Raw genomic sequence first — 24,865 nt, 5'->3', positions numbered from 1 at the left:
TACAAATGTGGTCAAAAACCCCACAAACTCTTTCTGTAAGAAAAATGCCGGTGTCTCTGTTCCAAAGTTTTGTTTGAGCTGCAGTTAGAAATCCTCAGAGAGGCCTTCCTGAACACCCCTTTAAGATCACTCTGCAACGCAATGCACATCTCGCTCTCAGGAATTTCTGTCGGGAGTCTACATCCTATGTGACGAGAGGGACTTCTCGTACCACCTGTGCTGCACAAGGTCTTGGCCTCTGAGGCCGAGGACAGGAACTGGCTCTGAGAGGTTGCTGTCAGATCGGGGTGACAAGTGATGTCCATTTCAAGTGACTCAACCTTCAAGCTTTGTAAATGACAATTGCTGAGCCCTGTCATCTTGGAAGTGATTTACCCAAGTTGTACACAGTTAGAGTTGCTCTCTAGTTCATTAAGCTTTTTAAGCCTTAAATTTCTGAAAACACTTTATTCATTTAAAATGAACACAACATCCCTAACTCCAGTAAAAAGGCCTGCTATAAAACGACATGTGCTTTCCTCTCCACATCCTGGGTCTCTTTTCATATCACTGCTCACAGATGTTCTTCTCTCCCTTGAATTTTACACACTATTTTTGAAGCTACATTTTTTTTTCTGCCCACTGTTATTGACCTCTCCAGACCATGACCTTGGATCCAGTAGGTTTTCCACATTTATAAAGCTTTTGCTCCACTAAATTCTCAAGGACAAGTTACCCAAAGAGTTCAGAAAACTTAGAAAGCCTATAGCTACACTGAACCAACAATTACAGCAAAAACAGCTCCCGCATTGAATCTATGTTAAATAAAAATCTGTATTTAATATGTTGAACATCTATGTAACAATATGTGATCTATAATATACCATCGAACAGAATAGTTGCAGTTGGAAAGGACCTCCAACGACCACCTAGTTGAACTGCTTGACCGCTTCAGGCCACTCTAACCAGAAGCTAAATCATGTTATTAAGGGTATTGTCCAAATGCCTCTTGAACACTGCCAGGCTTGGGGCATCTACCACCTCTCTAGGAAGCCTGTTCCAGTGTGTAACTACCCTCTCGGTAAAGAAATGTTCCCTAATACCTAATCTTATATTTATTTATATAGCAATACTTATATAAAACAGTTATATAATAATCTTATAGTGATTTTTTTTTTTATAAATCCCTAATGTTTTATTACTTCTTTTTAAAGTTTTCTCATCTTTCCTCATGAATTGTAACAAGTCAGTGTAATAGGGTACAACAGTCTGTAAATTCTAATGCAGAATAAAAAGACCAAAAGGTTGGTGAAACAATAACCTACCAGAAATGCCTTCATTACCTAGTAGTAACATGAACTACAACTTGCAAAAGTGCTGTTCTTACTCTATTTTCTTACATGCCTCCCTGGACATCTAATGCTGGTAACTGTCCGAGACGAAACACTGGGGTCCAGGCACCTTTGATTCAGGCTTTGACACACAAATCACCCTGGGGTGTCTCTCTACAGTTTTTGTTTATGACATGGCATAGCTTGTATAATACTTTTGAAACAATCATCATGGTTCATCAATCAGATACTAGTACCTGAAACATCATTTGATTGGATTTCATTTATTTCACTGTAATTTACATAGGAATTTGAAACCGACAATAGTCTGTTGAGGTTAACAGAGAAGTTTGACAAATGGACCTAACTTAAGAAGTAAACATGAGATGTTTGTTAACACTGAAGGAATCTGATAAGCACAAACTCACAAACTTGTACTTACACTTTCAACTCACAGCTGCTCAAAGTGAAAACCGCTTTTCCATGAAGGTAAGCGGCTGCGTACCACTGCCATCCAGGCAGGGTACCACTGCCATCCAAGCAGGTCACCAGCAGCATCTAAAAGCTAAGCCTAACTTCACATATTCCCTTTGAAACATCTTTTACCTATTCCCTCCTTTCAAGTAGCCTTACTTACTCAGACCAAAACTTATTTGAAAATTAAATTCCTTTTTAGTGAAAAAAAAAAAAAAAAAGAAAAGAAAATTAGGATAAAGTTGCCCAGCATGAGTTTTGGACTCAGAGAGAAATAAATCCCCTTAATTTTGAGCATATTTCTTAAAATTTACCTGAGCAGAGAAGTCAATTAGTTTTGGAAGCAACAATTTACTTCCTTCATCACTCTTCAGAAAATCCAGCAAGCTTCCTGTGACAACAAAGAAAGATTAAGTCAGTGCAGCTTATTACCAAAATAAAGGTCACACCAGGTCCTCAATTTTCTGGATCACAAAATTTTTGCAGTGAAGTGTTTTGATGTATTTTCAAGTTGACTACAGTAAGCCGGTCTCTTTACATGTACAATATGTCAGGTATCAAAGCTTTGCAATTTTCATGGGTGTGGAAAACTCCCATCACACCAGTTCAGTGGTGTTGAGTTTGGTTAAGTACCCTAGTCTGCCAGCTATCAGGAAAGCTGTCTAGGAGAATCACACATATTAATCGTTTCCAAGTCATAAAGAATAAGTGGCTCAACACTTGTTTATGAAGTTACCAGCAGAATTCCTTGAAAATGGAACAAACTAATTAAAAATACCACCCAAGACAATCTGAGAAAGACGCCTCACTTACTTTGTATAGTAATGCTCTAATAAAGGTTGTCCTTTTCTAGTAGTGCAGTGATCCTTGCAGGACCACTCATCACTCACCTTGCTACACACATATTTATCAATTCAAGGGCCACATAAGGCAAATTCTAAGGTTTGTTTTAATTGCCTTGCTATGACACCAGACACAAAAGCTAGGTAGGGAGCCCAAAGGAACCAGAGCTATTTGGGGGTTATGTTCTACATCTGAAAATTAAAGATGCTATATTTAAGAAAACTGTAAAAAGCTTATTTCACAAATGAAGCAAAGAATCATAAAATTAAAACCTCAGCCCTCCTCTAGGATAGATGCTCCTTCACTTTATATCAGAGCATTCAAAAGAATAATGCTAAAATCCCAAGCTTTCATTTTTTATTCCTTCCTTTTTAAAGAAAGGTCACTAATTTAGGAGAAGCAGAAGAGTTTCCTAAAACACTGCTTTGCAGATCCAATGTTGTTCTCACCTTTTGCCATGAATTCTGTTATAATATAAATAGGTTCTTCTTTGGTCACTACAGCATAAAGCCTAACGAGCTTATCATGCTGAAGTGTTTTCATGAGGTTGGCTTCCTCCAGAAAGGCTTGCACAGACATCGTTCCAGGCTTCAGAGTCTTCACAGCCACTTTCGTACTGTTATGATAGTAACCTAAAAGGTGGGAATACAATCAGTGCACTTGAAGTCACTCTGCGCTGCACAGCACCCCGACTAGTAGGAATTTGTAAAGCAGGTGAGGTTGGATTCCAGTAATAGCTAAGAGCCTGAGAGCAAATGCCAGATGTAGCACAAATATTTATGCTAGAATTCTTTTTTATTTTGCAGCTGATACAATATTGCAGTGAAAAATAATCCATTCCCTATTTTTAGAAATAATTTATCTGAAAAAAAAAAATTAAAGAAAGCAAATTATCTTCATACCAAGTTTTCATTTACAAGTAGCCCATAAAATGTTCAAACAGTCAAGAAATGTTTTAATGAATGTCTATGTAAACTGTCTCAGAATCTAATAGAGTCCATGGATTGCTTGCAAGATTCTGGAGCATTTTTAAATGCCATGATTATAACCATTTTATGCATGCTAGTCTCATGCTTATAATCCCTTCTGTAACCCTCAGTGCTCAAAACAGAGCATTACGGGAAAGTGCAGTCGAATGAGCGTTCTCATGACCAACAAAGATATGCTGCCAGGATTGCAATCCTGCAGTGTTCAGAACAAGATTTCAAACGTGATAACTTCTTATCACGTAGCCCATGCCAAGAGTGGAATAGACTGTGGTTGTTTCATTTCTCTGTTTATCAAACCTTCTAATGTAATATTCTAATTGTATCAAAAGCAAAGTAAAGAGAAAAGCACTGAATTATTTTCTGCTTTAATGTTTTCCAAACATTAAATAAATGTTAAAATAGCATTAAAAAAACAATAGAGTAGCAAGTACTGCTCCTAAAGTTTATCTATCTTGTGAAGTCATCTAATTTGAAAAAGAAAAGAAGGCACAGAGAGAGAGAGGGATATAAATACAACCTCTCCCTAACATTTCACATTTACAGAATGCTTCAGTAATATCAAACCCCAGCCTTTTGTCCCCCACCATACCCATTTCAACATCGCAAAATTTCTCGGAAGAGGTAAACTTTCATGACTCAATGAAATAGCCTCATTTCCTTATTCAGCAACAATCCAGTGAGTATTACCACAATGGATACACTTCTAAACTGGAGTCCACAATTTCCTTATACTATTTATCATCTTAACATAGGAAATCAGTGGCAAAGCAAGGAACTAATTTCCAGATCTTAAGTGATTGCTCTAACCACTGGGTCTTCCATCACCTTTCTTAAAGAAGGATCATCACCTGAGGAAAACCACTATGTCTATTACAAATTATTCACCTCCATGATTATTAAATATATTTTTCCAACCACGGTCAGGTCAAAGCATAACAGTGATATGCCTCTGGATGATCTAATAATAAGAAATTACAACTACAGGTCAAATTCTGCTGTTAAAGCTCAGGTATACAATTTATATTCATCACAAAACCGGATGTTAAATACCTCTCTCTCTGCTTAAGAAGAAGAAAGCTTATTTGTATTGTTTCTACTATTCCACCACTAGCAGAGCACTAGTATCATTCCCAACTTGTTGACTACTCTACTGAACATACTAATTATCATTATTTCTGTGAAGCAATTGTGACCAACACACTTAACATTTTAACTTTGTAACAGTATTTTACATTCACTAAAGAGATCCACCAAACTACATTTCTCCGTACAGAAAGTTTGTGTTACTAACAACACCTCACCCATACTGAGGTTTTCTGCAGGAAAACAGTCTACCCTGACCCTCTGGTGGTAACACACAAAGCAAAGTAGCTGATGAGAGCACTAGAGATAATTGATCCTGATCTCTCTCATGTTCATATATTTCATCAGGTATCGGGAAGGATGGGACACCAAAACACTGAGGAAAGGTGGTCATGAACTCTATGATCATACACAACGCCATCTGTAAAAAATGGACCCTTGATACTTTGGCAAAACTGGAATTTGTCACCTCTCTTGCCCACCCATTACCACCAAAACCAGCGTTAGTTTGATTTGGGCTGAGGACCACATCAGATCTAGAGCAGGTAGCATCTTTTTAGTATGCGTCTGTACCAACCCAGTTTAACAAAGTCCTAGTCCTCATGCCAGGTCACTTATCATTACTGTGAGAAACTCTGTGGTAGTTTCCATAATGATCGTCTGCTTTGTAGGCACATTTTCACTGTACAGGTAAGAAAATGCAGCCTTTGTGCAGGTGGAGGGAAAATTAGTGACCTCAAAGCTCTTCAGATAGTGACAGCACATTTAATGCTCAATCTGCATCACAGAAGCATTCCAGTGATGCACAGGGAGCTGTGGGAAGGGGTGGCTACAGCACTGCATCACACCCACTTTGTACAGTACCTGGGGCTCTGAAGCCTTTGCTAACATCTGCCTTGGCTGAACTGAACCTGGCTCCAGGTGTAAACCGAGCACTTGCTCTGTCATGGTATTCCTTGCCATATGATATGAATGAACATATGGTCAGTTTGCTGCCTGAACATGAATTCAGAAAGATAGGTAAGCAATGAAATTCTTGCTTACATCTAGAACACCTGACATAAAATTTGGATTCTTTGTAACTAACATTCAGCTCATGTATGTACTGTAAAAATCCATTTCTGATACTGATGGGATGTACCAGCAAGTTTTCTTGGTTCATTTTAGATGCCTTTTATTTTAATAACAGTGTTTCTGTGGTATGATTTACTCTGATTTTTCTAACAGCTGCATAAGAAAATACACATCCAAAATGCATATTACTTATACTCTAATTTGGGGGTTACCAAATGAGAGAATCTTTTACACATGAGATGCAAGCAAAATTAATGCTTGTCTCATTAATAAAACACACTATAATGGCTCCATTTGCCTTGTTAACTTTTTTCTTAGCCCTGCTTGAGAATTCTCTTCATGGATTATTAATACCATAGAGCATTATGGTTCACATCATATCAGTGCACACTACGAACAAAAATGCATAAAACATAGACCCTACTTTTGCAGTGCTACTCTGGTTCATCAACATCACTAAAGCAGCTGCCCAGATGCACTGAACTCCATGGTCAAAACCCCTGTCATCTCATGGCAGGAAGCAAGTCTCTCCGCAGTTTAGACGTCTGTTAAAAATTAAATGTGATACAAGCAATAGTATGCAAGTCTGAGGAATGTGAGGATGTCTTACAGAGAGCGCCATGATGTTCCCTACATGTTAGAATAGATTTCCCCCAAAATGGTTAGTGTTTCAGGTATTTATTTTGGAGTTGATTATGATTATTTTGACAGAGTAGTATCTTGGACAGCCAGGTTGCCCCCAGATTCTTGCATGGGCTTAACCAGGCCAAGCTGTGATACGAATTTATAACAGACAATAATGAGGTTGAGCCTACTGTTTCTGACCAGATCTCCAGGACTGAAGATGAACAACTTTGTGAACAAGCCTGCAAGATCCAGCTTTCTCCTTCCTCTGCTTTCGCAGTAATTCCCTGCAAGCTTATACTGGGAACAACTTCTTTGAGCTATGGAGGTATGACACTGTTAGAAGCCAGATAATGTCTCAGGCCATTACGATTGCAGGAGGTACTGGGGAAGAAACCGAGGAACAGCGGCTTCTCTCACCCTATTGCATGTCAGCACATCACTCCTCCTTCACCAACTACAGCCATCTCTCAGCTGAAGAACAGAGGAATGCAACAGTAGCTCCATCTCTAGCTCATCTCCATACAGCCCATTAAACGTGAAGACAGAAAGCACAGGCTGCAGCTTTCTAACCGCTTCCATGGTGCGGTGCATATAAAATGTGAACACAACTCTGCCATGCTGTTTTCATCTATCATGTCCACACAGATGGTGCCCGAAACACACACATAAACACTAACTTTGTAGCCTAAAACCAGAAAGTCTTTGTAAAATGTATAAAATTACACATAGCTGTAATGAAGAAAGAAATTAAATGCACTTGCAGCGATAGACAAAACTGGGAAATTGACAGTCCTTTATAGCAAGTTTTCTCTGTGTAAAAAACCCTTCAGAGTTGGAGGAGATTCACCTGCCCGCTTCGTAAGTGACAAAGATTCTCTGCACTGGTCACACAGGAGCACAGCTGAGTGCTTGGGGGATACTGGGATCTGCTTTTTGTCCCTAGGGTTTTCTTAGTCCTCCCACAACATAAGCTAACTCCCTCCAAAATGTGCAAGAGGAAGATGTCGACTTGGAAGCCCAAAGAGTACTTAGGCACAAACTAAAAAGAAAAGACTATAAAAGATATGCTGGCATATATTCACATTGCAGTAACAGTGTTATCTCTATCTTCCCATATATCACAGAATCACAGAATGGCTGATGTTGGAAGGGACCTCTGCAGGACATCTGGTCCAACCCCTCTGCTCAAGCCGGGCCACCTAGAGCCAGCTGCCCAGGACCATGTCCAGACAGCTTTTGAATATCTCCAAGGATGGAGACTCCACTGCCTCTGTGGGCAACCTGTGCTGGTGCTCGGTCACTCACACACAGTGTTTCCTGATGTCCAGAGGGAACCTCCCAGGTTTCAGTTTGTGCCTGTTGCCTCTGGTCCTGTCACTGGGCACCACCGAGAAGAGCCTGGCTCCATCCTCTTTGTGCCCTCCCTTCAGGTATTTACATACATTGATGAGATCCCTCCGAGCCTGCTCTTCTCCAGGCTGAATGGTCCCAGCTCTCTCAGTCTTTCCTCACAGGAGAGATGCTCCAGTCTCTTCATCATCTCTGTGGGCCTATGCTGGCCTCTCTCCCGTAGCTCTGTTTCTCTCTTTACTGTGGAGCCCAGTTCCTCTGAATAGGACACTGTTCCCTCAAAAATCACAATTCTAAGTACCCTTTATCAAGAAGAAATTTATTTAGTAATTAAACCATGGGACAATATTTCTCTCTAATTCACACTATGGCTGAAAAATAATGTTGTTCTAGATGAGGAGAAAGTGTAACAACTAGCTCTCTAAACAGGAGAGCATAACAACTAGGTTATTTCTCAGTACCTCTACATAACTCCTGAAGTCCCTGGTTGATCATTACGATACACAGTGTTTGTTGATACCCTGCACCACACAGGTGACCTAATACATCTTTTCCAGCTTGAACTTCCTTGGTTCTAAGATTAAGCATGCTCCTGATCTGAGAGGACCTGAGCCATGCAAATCAACTTCTCTCACTTCAGAAAGGAAGCAGAGAAGAGGAAACAGCCATCGCTTTCACAGTAGATTAATTTTTCTCACAGTGCAGCAATTCAGATGCAGAGGTTAGGCCCAATTTAGATGTTAAAATAATGACACAAACAAGAGGAAACATCTTGACCCAGAAACACCCTTTTAAAGTTTTATGCCTTTGTGTGCGCGTGTGCAGCAGTAATCACTTCCCAAAATGATCTACATTTTCAAGCAGGTGATTACCTTCTGCTGCAAAGTCTTTCATAGCGTTTCAGTGTCAGTTAAACATTTCTTGCCCTGCTTTATTAGAAAAAACTCCACAATGGTTGACACTTGTCTTAACTAGTATGTAAATTGTCGCTCATGTATATCATAGCTAGAGGGTTTCTTAAGCCTTTTCTCATGAAGGCAGATAAAAGGCTGAATTTGGCTGTATTATATTATACAGATGTGTTGCTTACAATTTTTACATGATTTATATCAAAAGATTGCACCTATGACTGGATTAGAGCTTTCTGATTGACACTGTAGTGTGTGTGGAATTTGCGACTCAAAAAGAACCACTCTCTGCTTTACTTTTCTAAATGAAAGTATCTCTTCAAAGCAATGACATTCCTGTCATACTGCCACACTCCCATGGGTCATCCAAGCTCCCTTCATAGCTTAGTGGCTTCTAGTAAGCTTTAGGATGCACTTTTAAGTTGCTCAGAAATGCCCTGCTTATAGAATCTTGCTTAATCATCATCTGATCTATTATTATTATAACCGTAACAATTTTATTACTATTTAAATATAATGTCCAAAAAGGAGACTCTGCGAAGAGCTAAGAGAATGATTTGCCCTGAAAAAGCATCCTAATGAAGACTTGGGGAGGAAGGTATATCTTACCTCAAATAAGAAGGTAACTGGTAACAAATGTGTAAGTAATGAATAGTAGGCAGAACATGCAATATGGAACACAAAAGAATACTCAGATGTCTGAATAAGCAACATTTCAAAAGCAAAAAGATTACATAATTTTTATAGACCGTGATCAGATACTGGTCATAGCCCCTCGCCACAGGAAGTCACTGAGGCTGGGAAAATATTGTTTATAAGCAAACAAAGCTAATTATGGTTACAATAATTAATGCTATCATTTTTTGCCAGGTATATATTAACTTTTACAACTTGTAAGTCTTATGACACTTTAATTATTGGGGACTTGCATGATAATTCAAGGTAGGGGGTGATCAATCTCTAATTTTCTTACAACATAAGTCATGCACTTTCTAAGCAGCAAGCTGGCAGACAATAATCTTGGATTAAGTGTCCCCTTTTTTCATCCAGTGCAGCAGTCCCATGCATTACATTGTAGTGTCTTCTTTACCAAGAGACAATGAAAACCCCATACATAATTCACTAAAAGACATTATTTTTTTTCATATCATGTTCTTTACCACTTTCGAACTTGAAACAAAGTTCTGAGAGGCCCACCAATTTTGAGAATCGGGAGTCACATCTTACTATAACCTTCTACTTCCCTCACAAAACACAACCAAAAAACCCCTTACTGTCTTTGCCCTTCTAAATTACAATGCTTATTCACTATTTTTTTCTTTTAAAAGACACCAAAGGATTTGTTCCACATCTCTGTCAGGTATCTTCCCCCTCACAAACCCTCTCTCCTCACAAGAAGGTATATGCTGGGCCTGATTTTGCTGTTTTACAAGTATATTGGACCAGGCTCATGTCCACTGTTTTTCTGAATGACTCTGAAATGACACTTCTTTCAGCAGATTTAAATATTTGTTTCAAAGCAATAAACTTACCCATCCAGACTTCTCCAAACTGACCAGCTCCAAGTTTCTTTACTAATTTAATCGATTCCCGTGGAATTTCCCATGCATCTTTATCCCACGGTTTTTGAGGCTTGGGACTAATACACGCTTTTTCCAACCTTCTGCATAAGCCATCTGATTGCTCTGGTTTTTAAAGGAAAAACAAAATACAAAATCCGTTACACTTCTGCGCCTCATGACTTGAGACAAACATTACTTAACTGAAAGTTAGCACTAACCAACTCAAAATAACGTCCAAAATAATCAGATGCTTTGATGAAAATGTAACCTTTCTGGTGCTTTCACATAACTTTAAGAGCCTCTGAACTGAAATTTGGTATTAAGAGACAAATCTAATAAAGTGTCACATGCTTCTGGTTATCATCAGATTATTAAGGGGTTTTAGTACAATTTGTATCAAATAATGCAATAGAAGATCTGATTACTGACAGTATGTTGATGAAGATACACACTGGAGTCAGGCTGGGGACCTGTATTCTGAATTTGTCATTAAATTTTCTTGCAGTATGGTTTCAGACACATGTGCATGCAAGCATAAGCAGGTCACCATTATTTTTCCTCCAGACACTGACCAGCTATAATTTTTATACAGATGTCAAATAATTCTCAGGTTTTCCAGCTGTGCCAATGAATTACCACACATGTCTAACAACTCAGAGTACATCTCATGGCCAAGTCCTCAGTGTGGCTTTGAAAAATCACTATGTGATTTTCTGTTCTACATTTTTCGTCTTCTCTGTCTTCCCACTTACAAGACTAAAAAAATCCATAATTTTGAGATATCCACCAGGAGATTATGCAGAATGAAGTCACTTTTGTAGCTAAAACATAGGTAGAAACTTGACCTTACCTCCCCTCAGGCCCCCCCCCCCCCCCTTTTTAGTAATAAATGTATACATTCTATGTGGGTGCAACTTTCTTTCTTTGAAGTCAATGGAATTTTACTTCCTTCAAAATACCATTGACAACTAATAAATAAATAAATAAATTTATAGGAAAAATAAAAATTATTCCACACTCAACACCAGATACAAGAAGACATTCACAAGCCTGCACATATTTCTGCTAATTGTGAATACAAATGTACTCTCAAATACAGAATTAATTTATTTACAATGCAGGCAATTCTTACTAAAGTGTCACATCATTGTAACTTTGATGACTTGTTTTATAAAGCTATTATTTATTTCACAATGGTATGCCACAGAGCAAGCAGCATTAGGTCTGATCATGATAACAATGTTACTTGAGTTCCAACCAGTTTTACTTTATCTTTGATAGCATGCATGCCTGGGTTATTTAGGAAAAAAAAAAAAGATGAAAAGGTTTGAAACAAAACAAAAAAGCATTTCTTTTCCTTCACAGGCAATAATGGCTGTATTCTATTAAGTAATTCACTAACTGATTTAACTTACTTTGATAATGTTTGATCATATCATTGATGTTGGGAAAAGTTATTCTTGGAGAGATGTAAAATCCTCCATTGTCTAGACTTCTAATTTTGTAGTGCTTAATAACATCGCCATGCTGTGGATCATAGTCTCTTATGGAGAGGGAATAGCTGCCTGTGGATAAAGAAAGAATGATCATTATCAGATAGCAAAAGTCTACAGTGTCCACGCATATACAGTTGAGCCTAACAAAATTACCTTTTTGTCTGTTTTTCTTTTTACTCCCTTATTTCCTCAAAAAGCATTTTGCAATCAGCAGGAGGAAGTTAACCAATAGCCAGCCCTGAACTGGTCACCAAGATGCTTACAGTCACACTTTCTTTTTCAATCTTATTCAACAAACTCAGCAGTTCCATAATCCAGGCAGCTCCACGTCCAATGCCCACTTCTGTGGAAAGTCCCCCCAGCTTGAGTGGAACTGGCTGGGAAAGCCAGGCCAGGGCTGTCACATTCCTCAGGCAGAAGCTGAAATTTGGAGATCAGCATTTTGGAAGAGGAACACACTGGATGTCACGGGCCAGCTAGCAAAAGGATAGTTTGGAGATGGCTTGAGGCATACAGGAGGGAGAGCAGATCTGTTAGTCCTAGGGAGCCTCACCTCAGCTGGAATTTAAGATGGAGCACCAGAGCATCTGCCCATAAGTACAGAGCTCTTCACTTCTTAGAATCATAGAATCATTTAGGTTGGAAAAGACCTTCAAGATCATCAGGTCCAACCATTAACCATGCCCACTAAACCATGTCCTGAAGTACCTCGTCCACTCGCTTTTTGAATATCTCCAGGGATGGTGACTCAACCACTTCCCTGGGCAGCCTATTCCAATGTTTGACAACCCTCTCAGTAAAAATTTTTTTCCTAATATCTAACCTAAATCTCCCCTGGCGCAACTTGAGGCCATTTCCTCTTGTCCTATCTCCAGCCACCTGACAGAAGAGACTGACACCCACCTCACTACAACCTCCTTTCAGGCAGTTGTAGAGAGCAATAAGGTCTCCCCTCAGCCTCCTTTTCTCCAGGCTAAACAACCCCAGTTCCCTCAGCCGCTCCTCATAAGACTTGTGCTCCAGGCCCCTCACCAACTTGGTTGCCCTTCTCTGGACATTCTCCAGCACCTCAATGTCTTTCCTGCAGTGAGGGGCCCAAAACTGAACACAGGACTCGAGGTGCGGCCTCACCAGTGCCCAGTACAGGGGGACGATCACTTCCCTGCTCCTGCTGGCCACACTATTTCTGATACAGGCCAGGATGCCGTTGGCCTTCTTGGCCACCTGGGCACACTGCTGGCTCATATTCAGCCGGCTGTCAACCAGCACCCCCAGGTCCTTTTCTGCTGGGCAGCTTTCCAGCCACTCTTCCCCAAGCCTGTAGCGCTGCACGGGGTTGCTGTGAACCAAGTGCAGGACCCAGCATTTGGCCTTGTTGAACTTCATACAATTGGCCTCGGCCCATCGATCCAGCCTGTCCAGATCTCTCTGTAGAGCCTCCCTACGCTCAAACAGATCGACCCTGCCTCCCAACCTGGTGTTGTCTGCAAACTTGCTGAGGGTGCACTCAATCCCCTCATCCAAATCATCAATAAAGATATTAAACAGAACAGGGCCCAACACCAAGCCCTGGGGAACACCACTTGTGACCTGCCGCCAACTGGATTTCACCCCATTCACCACAACCCTCTGGGCTCGTCCAGCCAGCCAGTTTTTCACCCAGTGAAGTGTACACTTGTCCAAGCCATGGACGCCAGTTTCTCAAGGCGTATGCCATGAGAGACAGTGTCAAAGGCCTTGCTGAAGTCCAGGTAGATAACATCCACAGCCTTCCACTCATCCACTAGGCAGGTCACCTGGTCATAGAAGGAGATCAGGTTGGTCAAGCAGGACCTGCCTTTCGTAAACCCATGCTGACTGGGCCTGATCCCCTTCTTATCCTGGGCTTGCCACGTGAACGCTCTCAAGACAAACCGTTCCATAATCTTCCCCTGTTCTTCTACTAGTACAATTCTTGTTGTCTGTTTTCAAAGGATAAGAAACCCCTTCACCCCTTCCTCTCTCCCCACACACAGATCCAGTGACAGAGGGGATACAAAGAAATATTTTGGGGGTACTTTGCCTTACTCTCAGCAGCCTATGTTGAATTTAGGAGTCTTCCTTTGAGAACTTCTTTTAGGAGTCTTCATTTGAGACCACAGAAACAATTATATGGGCCCTTTACATAGAACTACCTAATTAAGAATCTGCAGTGTTAGGGCCAGAAAAGCTACCCTGTGGAGAGGACAGACATACGATCTGCTGAAGGGATTCATGCGTCTTCCTCTGGAGGATGCAGTGTTAGAATACCCAGCTGGAAGTGTATCCAGTCAAGCTGCTGTCAGAGTCCAGACGCTGGGGCAGAACCTCCTATGCCCTTCTCAAAGTCCCAGCCAAAGAATCTGGAGACTTCACTAAGCTTTTCAGTACAAAGAGCTCTGTCTACAGCACAAACCTTTAGCAAAAAGCTTTTTGAAAAAAATCACACTACAGTGCAGAAGTGTAAACCCTCATTATGCACCAACTACATTTTAAAACTTGTAGTAATGGGTAAAGACCCAATAATGGGAGACTATAAAATGCAGCAACTACTATTTACAGTGAAAAGTGTCCTTCAATAAAGGAATCATAAGTGAAAAATATTCAAGAGAAAAGATCTCTCACTTCATTCATTCCTGCTTCTTGTTAGTGTAATCACACACACACTTTTTTTTTTCCCCTATCTCAACTTTGGGTGTTAACCTGTAACTCTCTTCTCTCTTTTCCCGGTGATTTTCTCATCCTTCTCACTCCTACAGAACTGCAGAAAATTCACACAATAGGACACTCTGGAACTACTCCACACCCAGTGCCACCTGATGCCAATTTTTGTGAAGACAGACTGTATGTTTTTAACTCTACTATCAATTCCAAAGTAACCCACCCCAAAGCCTACCTTTTAATGTTTCGCTTTCTCTGATAAGGAAAGCTCCAGGACTATTTCCAGGAGCCAGGAGTTGTCTTTCGGCATCTTTTCGGGTTATGTCTTTGAAGAACCATCTGAAAAGTATTTCAAAGAGTTAGAACCATTTCTCTCCCCCACCCACAAAGGATACCCCACCAGGGTGAAGAAGTAGTTTGCCAGTATTTAGAGCCTGGGAGAACTTACTCTTCTGTTTCCAGGGTGTTTACTTTTGCTACGTAGTTGCTGGGAATGAAGCCTTCCTTCCTTGTCGTGAGAGATTTTGCTCTCCACCATTCTCCCAGCCTGAAAAACGGAAACAACAGTAGTATTCACAGGAAAGGAAAATGATAAAGTGTTATTTGGGTTCTACTGTGCTGAGAGCTTTGCCCGCGCTGGAGAGAAAAGCAGCATCTTTCCTTTGAACTCAAGCCCCCCGAGAAGCCATTGGCTCCGTCGGATCAGTGTTTGGTCGCTGTTACTGAGGGCAGCTGCCAAGTCCTACCACCAGCTCCATGTGCATTTGTATTTTCACATGTAAGGGAGCTCTCTTACTATTCATACTCTCATGTTATGAGTAGGATGTCAAAACCTTATAAAAGCAATTAGATGAGCCCAAAGAAAAACTACAACACAATCAGTACGGTCATACTTACTCCTCAATAACTTTCAATTTTTCTCCTTTTTTGAAGGACAAGTCATCTTCATGAATGCCATCATAGGGATACAAAGCTACCACAATAACTCCATGCTCCTCTGTTTCTACAAAGGTAGAAAGCCAAAAAGCATGTTCGCATTATTTTCCAGGCTGATGCGGGCATAGCACACTGCAGTAGGATTCCTATGAAAACGTACCTTCACTGGCAAACCTCTGTCCTGGTAAGAGCTGTGCTTCTGGATTTGCCTACAATAAAATAAGTCTTTAATTAAGCAGTTTTAGGTCTTTGTGACAATCTTACATTACAATTACATATTATTCAGTCGCTTTGGTATCATCTTGTATGTCTTAAATTAAAAGGAAAAGCTCCAATCTTTTCCCACGATTCTTCAAAAGCAAATTACAACATAAAAATATATTAATCCCCCACTAGATTTTGAACTGAGCAGCTCAGACCTTGGGAAGGTGCGACGCAAGCTGCAGGGAGGCAGTTCACAGCTTTGTGACTTCTGCTGAAAAGGCTTTACGCAGGGCACTTTAAAAGGAACGTTATCAACACGTAGCTATCGTGCTGAAGAACTACAAGCAGGTTACGTTGCTAACATTGTGGAAGGAAAAAAGTAATTAAAAAACAAAAAAGGTAGTTTGTGATGTGTGTACATTGACTGAGAGCGTGCCAAGTCCACTGTGTCAGCTGGTGAGAGGGGAGAGAAGGGTGTCATTCACACCTGCAGAGAGCATGGCCCCTGAATAAGGGCAGTCAGGAAATACGGTTTCCTCAGCACAGTAGAGAGGGTGGGGACGGGACAAAAGGTACCCGTCAATCTGCAAAACAGCAAACCCACTTGGTACCCGATGAAATTCCCCTTCCCAGCACCCTTCCTGTCCAGTGCCAGGCAGCACACATGGAACTGCCATTAGCTTGTTCCTCCTGCAACACAGTGCTACTCCCTTCACCACTGCACCCTCCGCTCCCCTCTCGTCCTTACCTACGCACCTCGTGCAAGGTCGAGTAGTGGCCTTCAGTCAGTAAAAGGCAAGTTGGCTAGAGCTGGTAAAGAATTGCCTGTGACTACTTCAGCCCTTTTAAATAGAATAATCAACACCCTGATCCCATAGCTATTAAAAATCCAATGCTGATACTTTTAAAAACGGTTCTAAACTACTTCAGGTTTTCTAAAGTCACCTAGCATTCTTCTACAGACGTAGCTATATCTAGATCAAGCGTTGCCAAGGATTACTGCTTTCATGCAGAAAACTATGACAAACATAAAGTAATAAAGTAACAAACTGCCAATTTTTATTTTTTCTTTCTTTAAGTACTTATTTGTTGAGGGTGAACTGTACAACACTAAAAGCCTAATCGTGGACTAATGATCATTTGAATTTCTTCATGCATGTGCTTTGGATTGAAATTTGAGTTATGCCAGTCATGCTTTGATCTTGCTACTGGAATTCTCCCCTGAGACTATCTACTTACTGGCCTTTGCTGTTTATTGGACGTTGGATCCCTCACATAAATAGTTCGTTCAGTTTTACGTACTGGTTGATTCTTCAAATCTAGCCCATCTCCATGCAGATTCTCTTTCCTTTTTGATTTTATACATCCCATATTTCCTGTTGGAATAAAAAAGGTATTAAACAAAAACATTATGCCATAAACCAAGCTGTTTCCCATGCAATCATCTGGGCTATGCAGCAAAAAAAGTGCTTCCTTTTCAAACACACAATAGTTCATGGGGAGAACAACTGAAGGTTAGGAACACACGCTGAAAGCTCTTTTCTGCTGCAAAGGAAAGAAATGACTTCTTGTCTCAATCCACAGATGAAGTAAATATTTCAAAATACTATTTACCATTTCAACATTTTCAGATTTATCATCTTTTCTTCCCAATCTGCCCGCCACTCCCAAAACCCCTTACATCTTTTTGATACTTCTGTGAGCTGCAGAATAGATATAAGAAAAATACAACAACTGTAGTGACAACTTATTTCTGCATGTTTTAGAGAAAAGGCTGCTTTGGAAGATGTAGGAAAAAATTCCAATCCAAATGATGAGAACTGCAGCTGGAGTTAGCAACGCCTGTATCTCCCCACTTTGTTTTGCATATGCCAGTCTAGCAGGGAGCTCTGTTTGATTCAAATCCTCATCTCACATGAGGCTGATGACTTGTGCAGTCCCAGCTCCATGGCAGATATGCTGCTACAGTGACCTTCAGTAATAAATCTGCTTGTTCAAACAGGCCTGTTACAGCAGTCTAAAATAGCCAATGTGTGTATCAGTGATGGCAAATCACCTCACAAGTATTTCTTCTTCAATACAATTTAGAGGGATAATCTTTCTCTAAGGATGTGCATCCATGCTAAATCAGATGAGATACAGCTGTTAGCATCTACATGACTGAAACCTGGCTGCTAATCCCATGATGTAATTACACAGTACTTCAGCAAGCATATATACAACACTATCTCTACATTCCTCCCTCAGAGGAGAGTAATTATACTTACTCTTCAAAGAATCCACTATGAATGCTTTTCAAACCTCTCCTTCCTTCCTCTCTCCCTCCTTTCAGGTCAGTGCTCTAATGCTAGGTTCACAGTCACATTTTCCCTTGCAGGCACACACTCTCACCCCCCCCCGCCCTAATTAATCTTTAAAGCCAGTTCTTTGAAGAACAATGTAAAACCTAAAATAAGAGCTCAGTGCATATACAGGCTCAAGTTAACCAGCACTGACTAAACTACAGCTGGAGAAGCTAAAGTAGATTGAAACACCCTTTACTACATCTCACTTTTACCTTCAGCTCTAGGGTAGAAAAGGTCATCATAGTAAACAGTTAAAGTAGTAGAGGTATCCACTTGCAGACACAACGGTTTCCATGGGATGGTGCCTTACACACCCTACCCCTGCAGGTAGGAAAATTAGCCAGGTTGGCCTGGGTTCATATTAAGGCTTATACTTTTACAATAATACTGATGATAATCATAATCCTAACTGACTATAACAATAAACCAAAGCCACAAGCAGCTCCCATGTGGCAGGTCTCAACTTCCCACACTGCCTTCGTTTATTCTTCCACCCTGCCATTGAGGAAGCAACACAGAATGACAGGTGCACTGTCCTATTGTTGTGGTTTAACCCCAGCCAGCAACTAAGCACCACGCAGCCGCTCACTCACTCCCCCCCATCCAGTGGGATGGGGGAGAAAATCAGGAAAAGAAGTAAAACTCCTGGGTTGAGATAAGAACGATTTAATAGAACAGAAAAGAAGAAACTAATAATGATAATGATAACACTAATAAAATGACAACAGTAGTAATAAAAGGATTGAAATGTACAAATGATGCGCAGGGCAATTGCTCACCACCCGCCGACCGACACCCAGCCAGTCCCCGAGCGGCGAATCCCTGCCCCCCCCTTCCCAGTTCCTAAACTAGATGGGACGTCACATGGTATGGAATACACTGTTGGCCAGTTTGGGTCAGGTGCCCTGGCTGGGCATGAGAAGCTGAAAAATCCTTGACTATAGTCTAAACACTACTGAGCAACAACTGAAAACATCAGTGTTATCAACATTCTTCACATACTGAACTCAAAACATAGCACTGTACCAGCTACTAGGAAGACAGTTAACTACATCCCAGCTGAAACCAGGACACCTATCCACGGGCTGAATGTTTTCTTCTAAACCTGAGAGGAGGATACCTCCTATCCTACCATTTCTGCAAATTATCTGTCACCTATTGCCAACAAATCCTCGGTGTCCGTAAGACCTCAGCAGTGATGCAACGAACTGTGACACTGCTTTAAAAGCAGCATAAGAACTCATTGCCCTCCTTCTTGTCTTCTCTTGAAATAAAAATAAAAGAAATCATACAGAAAATCAATAGGCACTGACCAGGCATCATCGTCCCACATAGGCAGAGAATACAATCTCCTCTTCTTGTATGTCAACATTTCAGTGCTCCCATACTCATTCGAATGTACTGGGGGGCACCTTCAGCCAAAATCTTCCCATAGAAGCAAATATCTTTAATTTTAGTTTGTGAAAACACCCATTGGGAGATTTTTTCCAAATTCTCAGCTCTACATGGGTTACGTACCAGTTGTTTTGAAATACTGAGAAGAATTTTTTAAAAATTTTACTTATTTATTCATTTATAACTGTGGATATATAGATGAGTTGTTCTGTAGTTAATGGTTCATAGGAAATTTCTGTACACCCACAGGCAGGCTGGAGTTTGCACACTCACCCTAGACATCAGGAAGCCCAGTGTTTAATTACCTGCTGTATCTGCAAGATCAGGTATTTAGCCACCTAAATGCTAACCTTTTTGCTCTTGAATGGTTGTGCTTCTACAGAACAAACAGCTAAAGTGGAGGACATAAGGTAATTTGATCTAAGCTGTCAGCCAAAAAACCCTTTCCCTATTGCTGTAAAAAAGCTGAAGATATCTTTAGAGACTGCAGCTTGCCCAGTGCTGATGTAAACTCAGAGAAAAGCATTTTTACTCAGATTTTTTTCTGCAGCTTAAAGCACGTGAACAGCTGTAACTTAAGCCTGCTGTGAGGTTGTGCTGGCAAGCTCAAGGTTAGCATTTGTTCGTGACAGTAACAACAACGGATCAGTAATGCCAATGTGGAGGTGCCCCATAATCCCACAGAAGTCTACTCGATGTCGTGTGAAATCACACAAACACAGTATGTGAGATAACATGGGTGATGGCACCAAACAAAGAGAACATCCTGAGCCTCATCATGAAGCACTGGTTTTTGGTTTTTTCCTCATGGAGACGAAAGCCCGTGGTGCTCAAAGGACTTAGCTAGGTCTACATTAGCAAATAGCCCCAACAGTGTGTGCTGAAGCCCATACCTACTTCAAGGGGGGGGGGGTTGCCCCCTGTTCACTCCAGCATAGCCCCAAGGACTAAACATTCAGTAGGAGCAAGACCATAGCAAGGGTTTACCTAAAGGTAAGCCCTGCACTGCATCTTCCTGAAGCAGTCCCATTCTTGCATTCCAACTCTGCTCCACAACACAAACTACAGCCTAGCAAGTGGGGGCAACTGCTTCAGGAGTGGGATCCCAATCTAACTAAAATGCTAATGTAGACCCATCCTGAGACTTTTAGGTTCTTTATAAAACAAGCCTCTTAAATCTTGCAAAAGAAACATATGAAAAATATGCAATAACGTAAAATGAGTGTTTAGTGCTTAATATATATCAATATAGTTAAGTATATGATAGATAATTTGATATTTAGTTTTCTGACCTTATGTTATTTCTAAACAAGTATAGGCAGGCAATGGAGACAAAACATAAACAAAGTAGGAAAACAGTTTTTAAGCAGTAGAAACTAGATCAATGAGCACATGTTCTTTTGATACTGTGAAACGAAAGATTTTTGAACTCTTCACAGGCCAGAAGATCTTATATTTCTGTACGTGCTAGCCCTCTGTAAAGCTGTGTGCACTGAATTCTGGACTGCACATTTAAAATTCCATAAGATCAGCCCTATGCCCAAAGCAAATGTAACTGTCTTGGTTTCAAAAGCTTCTGCTCTGTGACTGCTCAGTTCATCTGCAATACCAGATGTACTTGTTTCCAGCACAGTATTATACATTTTTACTGAAATCTGATCCGGGTCTTTCCCAGGGTTTTGAGAGCGGCATCAAAGTAAGGATTTGTAGGGCTAGTATAAACAGCAGGCACTGACGGGAGAACTTCAATCAACACACATTGTAATGGATTTCAAAATACAAAATGCTATATCATTATCAAAGTTAAGTTTACAAACGTTCGACCCTAGCAAATTACCCATACAAAAAAGAAGCTGTGAAATACAAAATGCGTATGCAGTGTACATCTTTCTTAGTTTATACAGTAGTCATAAGGAAAATCTGAAGGGGGGAAGTTCATTCATGCATAAATAAAATATTTCACTCAGTGTAAAGTGTTTATTTGCATAGCTCTCTGTTGCCATACCACAAGGAGCATCAAGGAAGCATTTTGTGCAGATATAAAGAAAAAGAGAATATGATAAGCAAAGAGCAATCCAGAGAGCACAGCATCATTACAAATAAAACTATGTTATTGTTTGTCAGAGATAAAAATAATACAGACATCAGAGGAAATGCTGTCAGTCCCTACTCAGACGTTTCCCATTCCAACAGTTTTGCCATACAGGAGACAGTACTTTTCATCCATGCTTTTCATTTGTTGTCCCGTCCATCCCTCTAGACATGAGAGATAAGCATTTATTTAAAAGAAACTCTATATAACATAGCTGCTAACTTTCATAAACAGATATCTAAAACCATAACAGCTTCTCTTTTAACAAAAAGCATATTGTATTTCATGGCTAAAAGGTGAAGACAGGTACTTCAGTTAACATCTGCAACATGGTGACAAGAATCTAAGCTCAGGCACCCTTTGAAAAGCCACAGGAGTATCCATAAGAACCATCACACAGAGCCTCTGCAGCAGGTTGTTCCACAGTCACCGATTTTGATGTCTACAGAGACATTTGCCTTGAATTTTCCCTCTGAATCCCCTATTTCGTCTTGCTACAGCAGCACTTGGGTCTTAAATTTCAAAACAGACTATGAGGGACTAGTCCAACATTTTTCTAGAGTTAAAAGCTTCTGTCTGTCCCCCAAAACTCTGTTGCTTTATCTGCCTTGGCTATATGACCAGCAGAGTAATGTGTCTAAAGTCACAATACTTCCTACCGCAAACAGTTAAGGTTCATGTCACCACCGCCTGTCCATCCACCATTAGCAACATCTGAACATTAGAACCAATTTCCTAAAAACCCATCTGGCATGTCTGGGCTTTTCTTGAGCGAAGTCACATCTTCATGAAAATTATTCTCAAATCCTCACAGAATTTTCAATAGCTTAGAGCAGCTTTATTTTAATCTTTGCAGAAAATGCTAATATTTAAAAAACAACTAAAATGGATTATACTTTGGCTTTTCTAGTAATAAAGTAACTTTTAAAAATAATTAGAACTACAGCTACAAACAACTCTATTTCATCAAGTAAATATCTGCTGTTCAAAAGTTCAGTAATCAGGTATATAAACACCAATTCTGTGGGAGGCCTAGGCTTTTAACAGATATATACATATGTATTTTAACAAGTACATAAATAAAATAAATTTTTATTCAATTACAAGGTTTATAAGCAGTAAACTCTTCATTTAAACCACAAAATTGCTTATGCATATATATATAAAAGATGTTCCTTAGCAGTACAAATAAGAGAGAGACAGTGCATTAAGAAGTATAAAGAAAAAAAAAATCAAGACCCCCAAATTATTCTGAGTCTTGAACATTGCTCTACATTTAAGCTTCTAAATCAAAGAACGGGAAGAAATTGTTTACACCTGCATATAAAAAAAAAAACCAACTGGTTTTAAACCCAGAGCTTTAAAACAGCTTAGAGAGCAGAGGGGTAAATAATTTTCTTTCTTAACACCTTTTTCAAAAATTGAAAATAATATCTTTTCCCTCCTCTGTTTTAGACATTTCCTTCTGACCTCTAATGCCAGCCGGTTTGCTGCTACTTCGCAAGTTATAAAGCCAGAGGTAACACAGTGATGAAGGCATCAGATCTACAGAATAATCGAGAGTGTGTGATTCCTTGCATTACCCCCAAGGTCAAGGCAGAAGTGTCTCGAAAAACAAACTCAGAGTGATCAACTTAGATCTAAAACTGCTGGGGAGGAAGAATCATAAGCCCATGCTGCCCAAGGACACAAACACCTGCTTTCTCAGTACCCCATCCAACTTTCTACATCACTTCAATCAACTGTTTAAGTTTCCCATTCCATGAAAAAAAATGGGAGAAATCTTAAATTTAAGGAATTCATTTATCTTAACCTTTATTGCTGACTTCCACTTCATGTTGATCTGCTTCCACATTATCTGTGGTACCTGAGTGTTGCAACGATCTTCCATACCTCTGTTCTTGGGACTATGAGGAGGACCATCTGTGAGGGGCCTGGGAAACCTGCGTTCATTTCTGACCCATCATCACATGGTGCAGAATGGCAAAGCAACCTCAAAGGAACACAGAGGGGGAGTTTAATTTGATGTAGTAGAGCTCAGCAAAGCCTCATCAGTACTGCTCTACACATATTTGTGCCAGTGAAGATGTGCTACCAGACCAGTGTGAGAATGAGTGACAAGAATAAATTATCTGTGGTTGCAAGTCATGTGAAAGAATTAAACTAGAGAGCAACTGAACAGAAGTGGATTCCTATTCCTTGCCTATCTCACAAATGATCAGTTCTGGGTTTGCTCAGCCTTGTTCTTATATCAGCAATTGATCCCCTAAATATATAAAATATGTATATATATATTTAATAATATAATATAATATTATAAATATACATGCATTTAAATTTTACTGTAAGTCCTGACTGCCTGGTAACTTTAATCAAACTAGACTCTTGCAAACACAGAAATCCTGGGTCAGCTTTTATCTTGGGCTTGTTTCACTTCCTACATCTTGTTTTTGCACTGGAGACCAACTAGGGGAACTCAAGCAGTTTGTTCTTCCCTTGCCTTTCTCTGAAATGGTTACATGCATCTCAGTCACTCGTCACCTCATGTATTTTAATCTCTTTTTAAATTTTGCTTATTTCAATAGGTCTGGATTACATCAACTCTATGCCTCCCAAACTGAATTTATCCCTTACATGATACACATATACATGGGCATATATATATATGTATACACACACACAGAGAGGCACAAAGCACTATGTGCTCCCTGCAATGCATCTAGACAGGAGCATGGATAGCCTAAATCTATTCAGCATTCAACTATGACAGACTTGCCCAGTGTAGACTCCCGTTGTTCCTGTGATGTGAGAAGCAGTAGTCCAGCTGACAGCTTTTTCAAAAAGGAGAAAATTTGGGGAATTCTTTAGCTGTTTCAATCTTTTTTTGGGGAAAGGTGAGGCAAAGTTAAAATAATACTTTGACATACATAGTTATTTAAACAGGAAAAGAAGTTAAGCCCCAGTGTAACCATCAAAACCCAAATATTACTGTAGTGGAAAAGTATGCAACAAGCACATCACTGTGAGATTTCCTCAAACTTATTTTCATTTAAGTCAAACCCTGAAATTTTCCAGGGGTGCACTTCTATCAGAGCAAGATAACAGAGCTATCTAGATTAGATATCCATGATTAGAGCACAGGACTAAAAATTACTTTCTGGGAAAGGCAGACCCATTCTGAGCAGCACAATCACATCGTACAAGCTCAGACGTGAGTTTGCCATGCTCCATTTTTAAAGAGGTTAATGGGCGTTGGTGGGGAAGAACAAAATATTATTGCTGAAAGGTTTCAGAACCTCACTCCACTTGGCTTAGAAGCTGTCTCATAATGCCCACGCTTAAGCATGTTTGGGGGTCAATAATGGCATTTAGCCCTTCATCCTCTCAGGCAATTAGGAAGAAGTCGCATCTCTTTCAGCCTCTTTTCTAGGCTTTAAAGACCAAGCCCTCTCAGTCTTTTCCATTTCCACTGGTTATCCTAGGAGCCCTTCTCCACAT

The 24,865-nt window shown here is 40.2% G+C and overlaps 1 protein-coding gene across 6 annotated transcripts in view; it reads right to left on the bottom strand.

Moving 5' to 3' along the window:
* LYN (LYN proto-oncogene, Src family tyrosine kinase) overlaps nucleotides 1-24,865 on the bottom strand; it is a 56,557-nt gene that overhangs the window by 17,435 nt on the left and 14,257 nt on the right. For 3 of the 6 annotated variants that reach the window (XM_069779363.1, XM_069779357.1, XM_069779358.1), the window contains exons 2-10: nucleotides 16,775-16,911; nucleotides 15,492-15,540; nucleotides 15,293-15,398; nucleotides 14,844-14,942; nucleotides 14,631-14,734; nucleotides 11,636-11,785; nucleotides 10,191-10,343; nucleotides 3,077-3,259; nucleotides 2,099-2,175 (exon numbers count right to left, since the gene is read on the bottom strand). In XM_069779363.1, the coding sequence (XP_069635464.1) occupies nucleotides 2,099-2,175; nucleotides 3,077-3,259; nucleotides 10,191-10,343; nucleotides 11,636-11,785; nucleotides 14,631-14,734; nucleotides 14,844-14,942; nucleotides 15,293-15,398; nucleotides 15,492-15,540; nucleotides 16,775-16,906 (1,053 nt within the window). In that variant the 5' untranslated portion in view covers nucleotides 16,907-16,911. Of the gene's footprint in view, nucleotides 1-2,098; nucleotides 2,176-3,076; nucleotides 3,260-10,190; nucleotides 10,344-11,635; nucleotides 11,786-14,630; nucleotides 14,735-14,843; nucleotides 14,943-15,292; nucleotides 15,399-15,491; nucleotides 15,541-16,774; nucleotides 16,912-17,802; nucleotides 17,823-24,865 lie in introns of those variants that run through there. The other 3 variants (XM_069779360.1, XM_069779361.1, XM_069779362.1) reach the window with 2 other exon arrangements.

This window comes from Haliaeetus albicilla, chromosome 3 (genome assembly GCF_947461875.1).
Source record: "Haliaeetus albicilla chromosome 3, bHalAlb1.1, whole genome shotgun sequence".
Classification (NCBI taxonomy): domain Eukaryota; kingdom Metazoa; phylum Chordata; class Aves; order Accipitriformes; family Accipitridae; genus Haliaeetus; species Haliaeetus albicilla.
The sequence above is the reverse complement of the archived record's forward strand: the minus strand, read 5'-3'. Positions and strand labels throughout refer to the sequence as shown.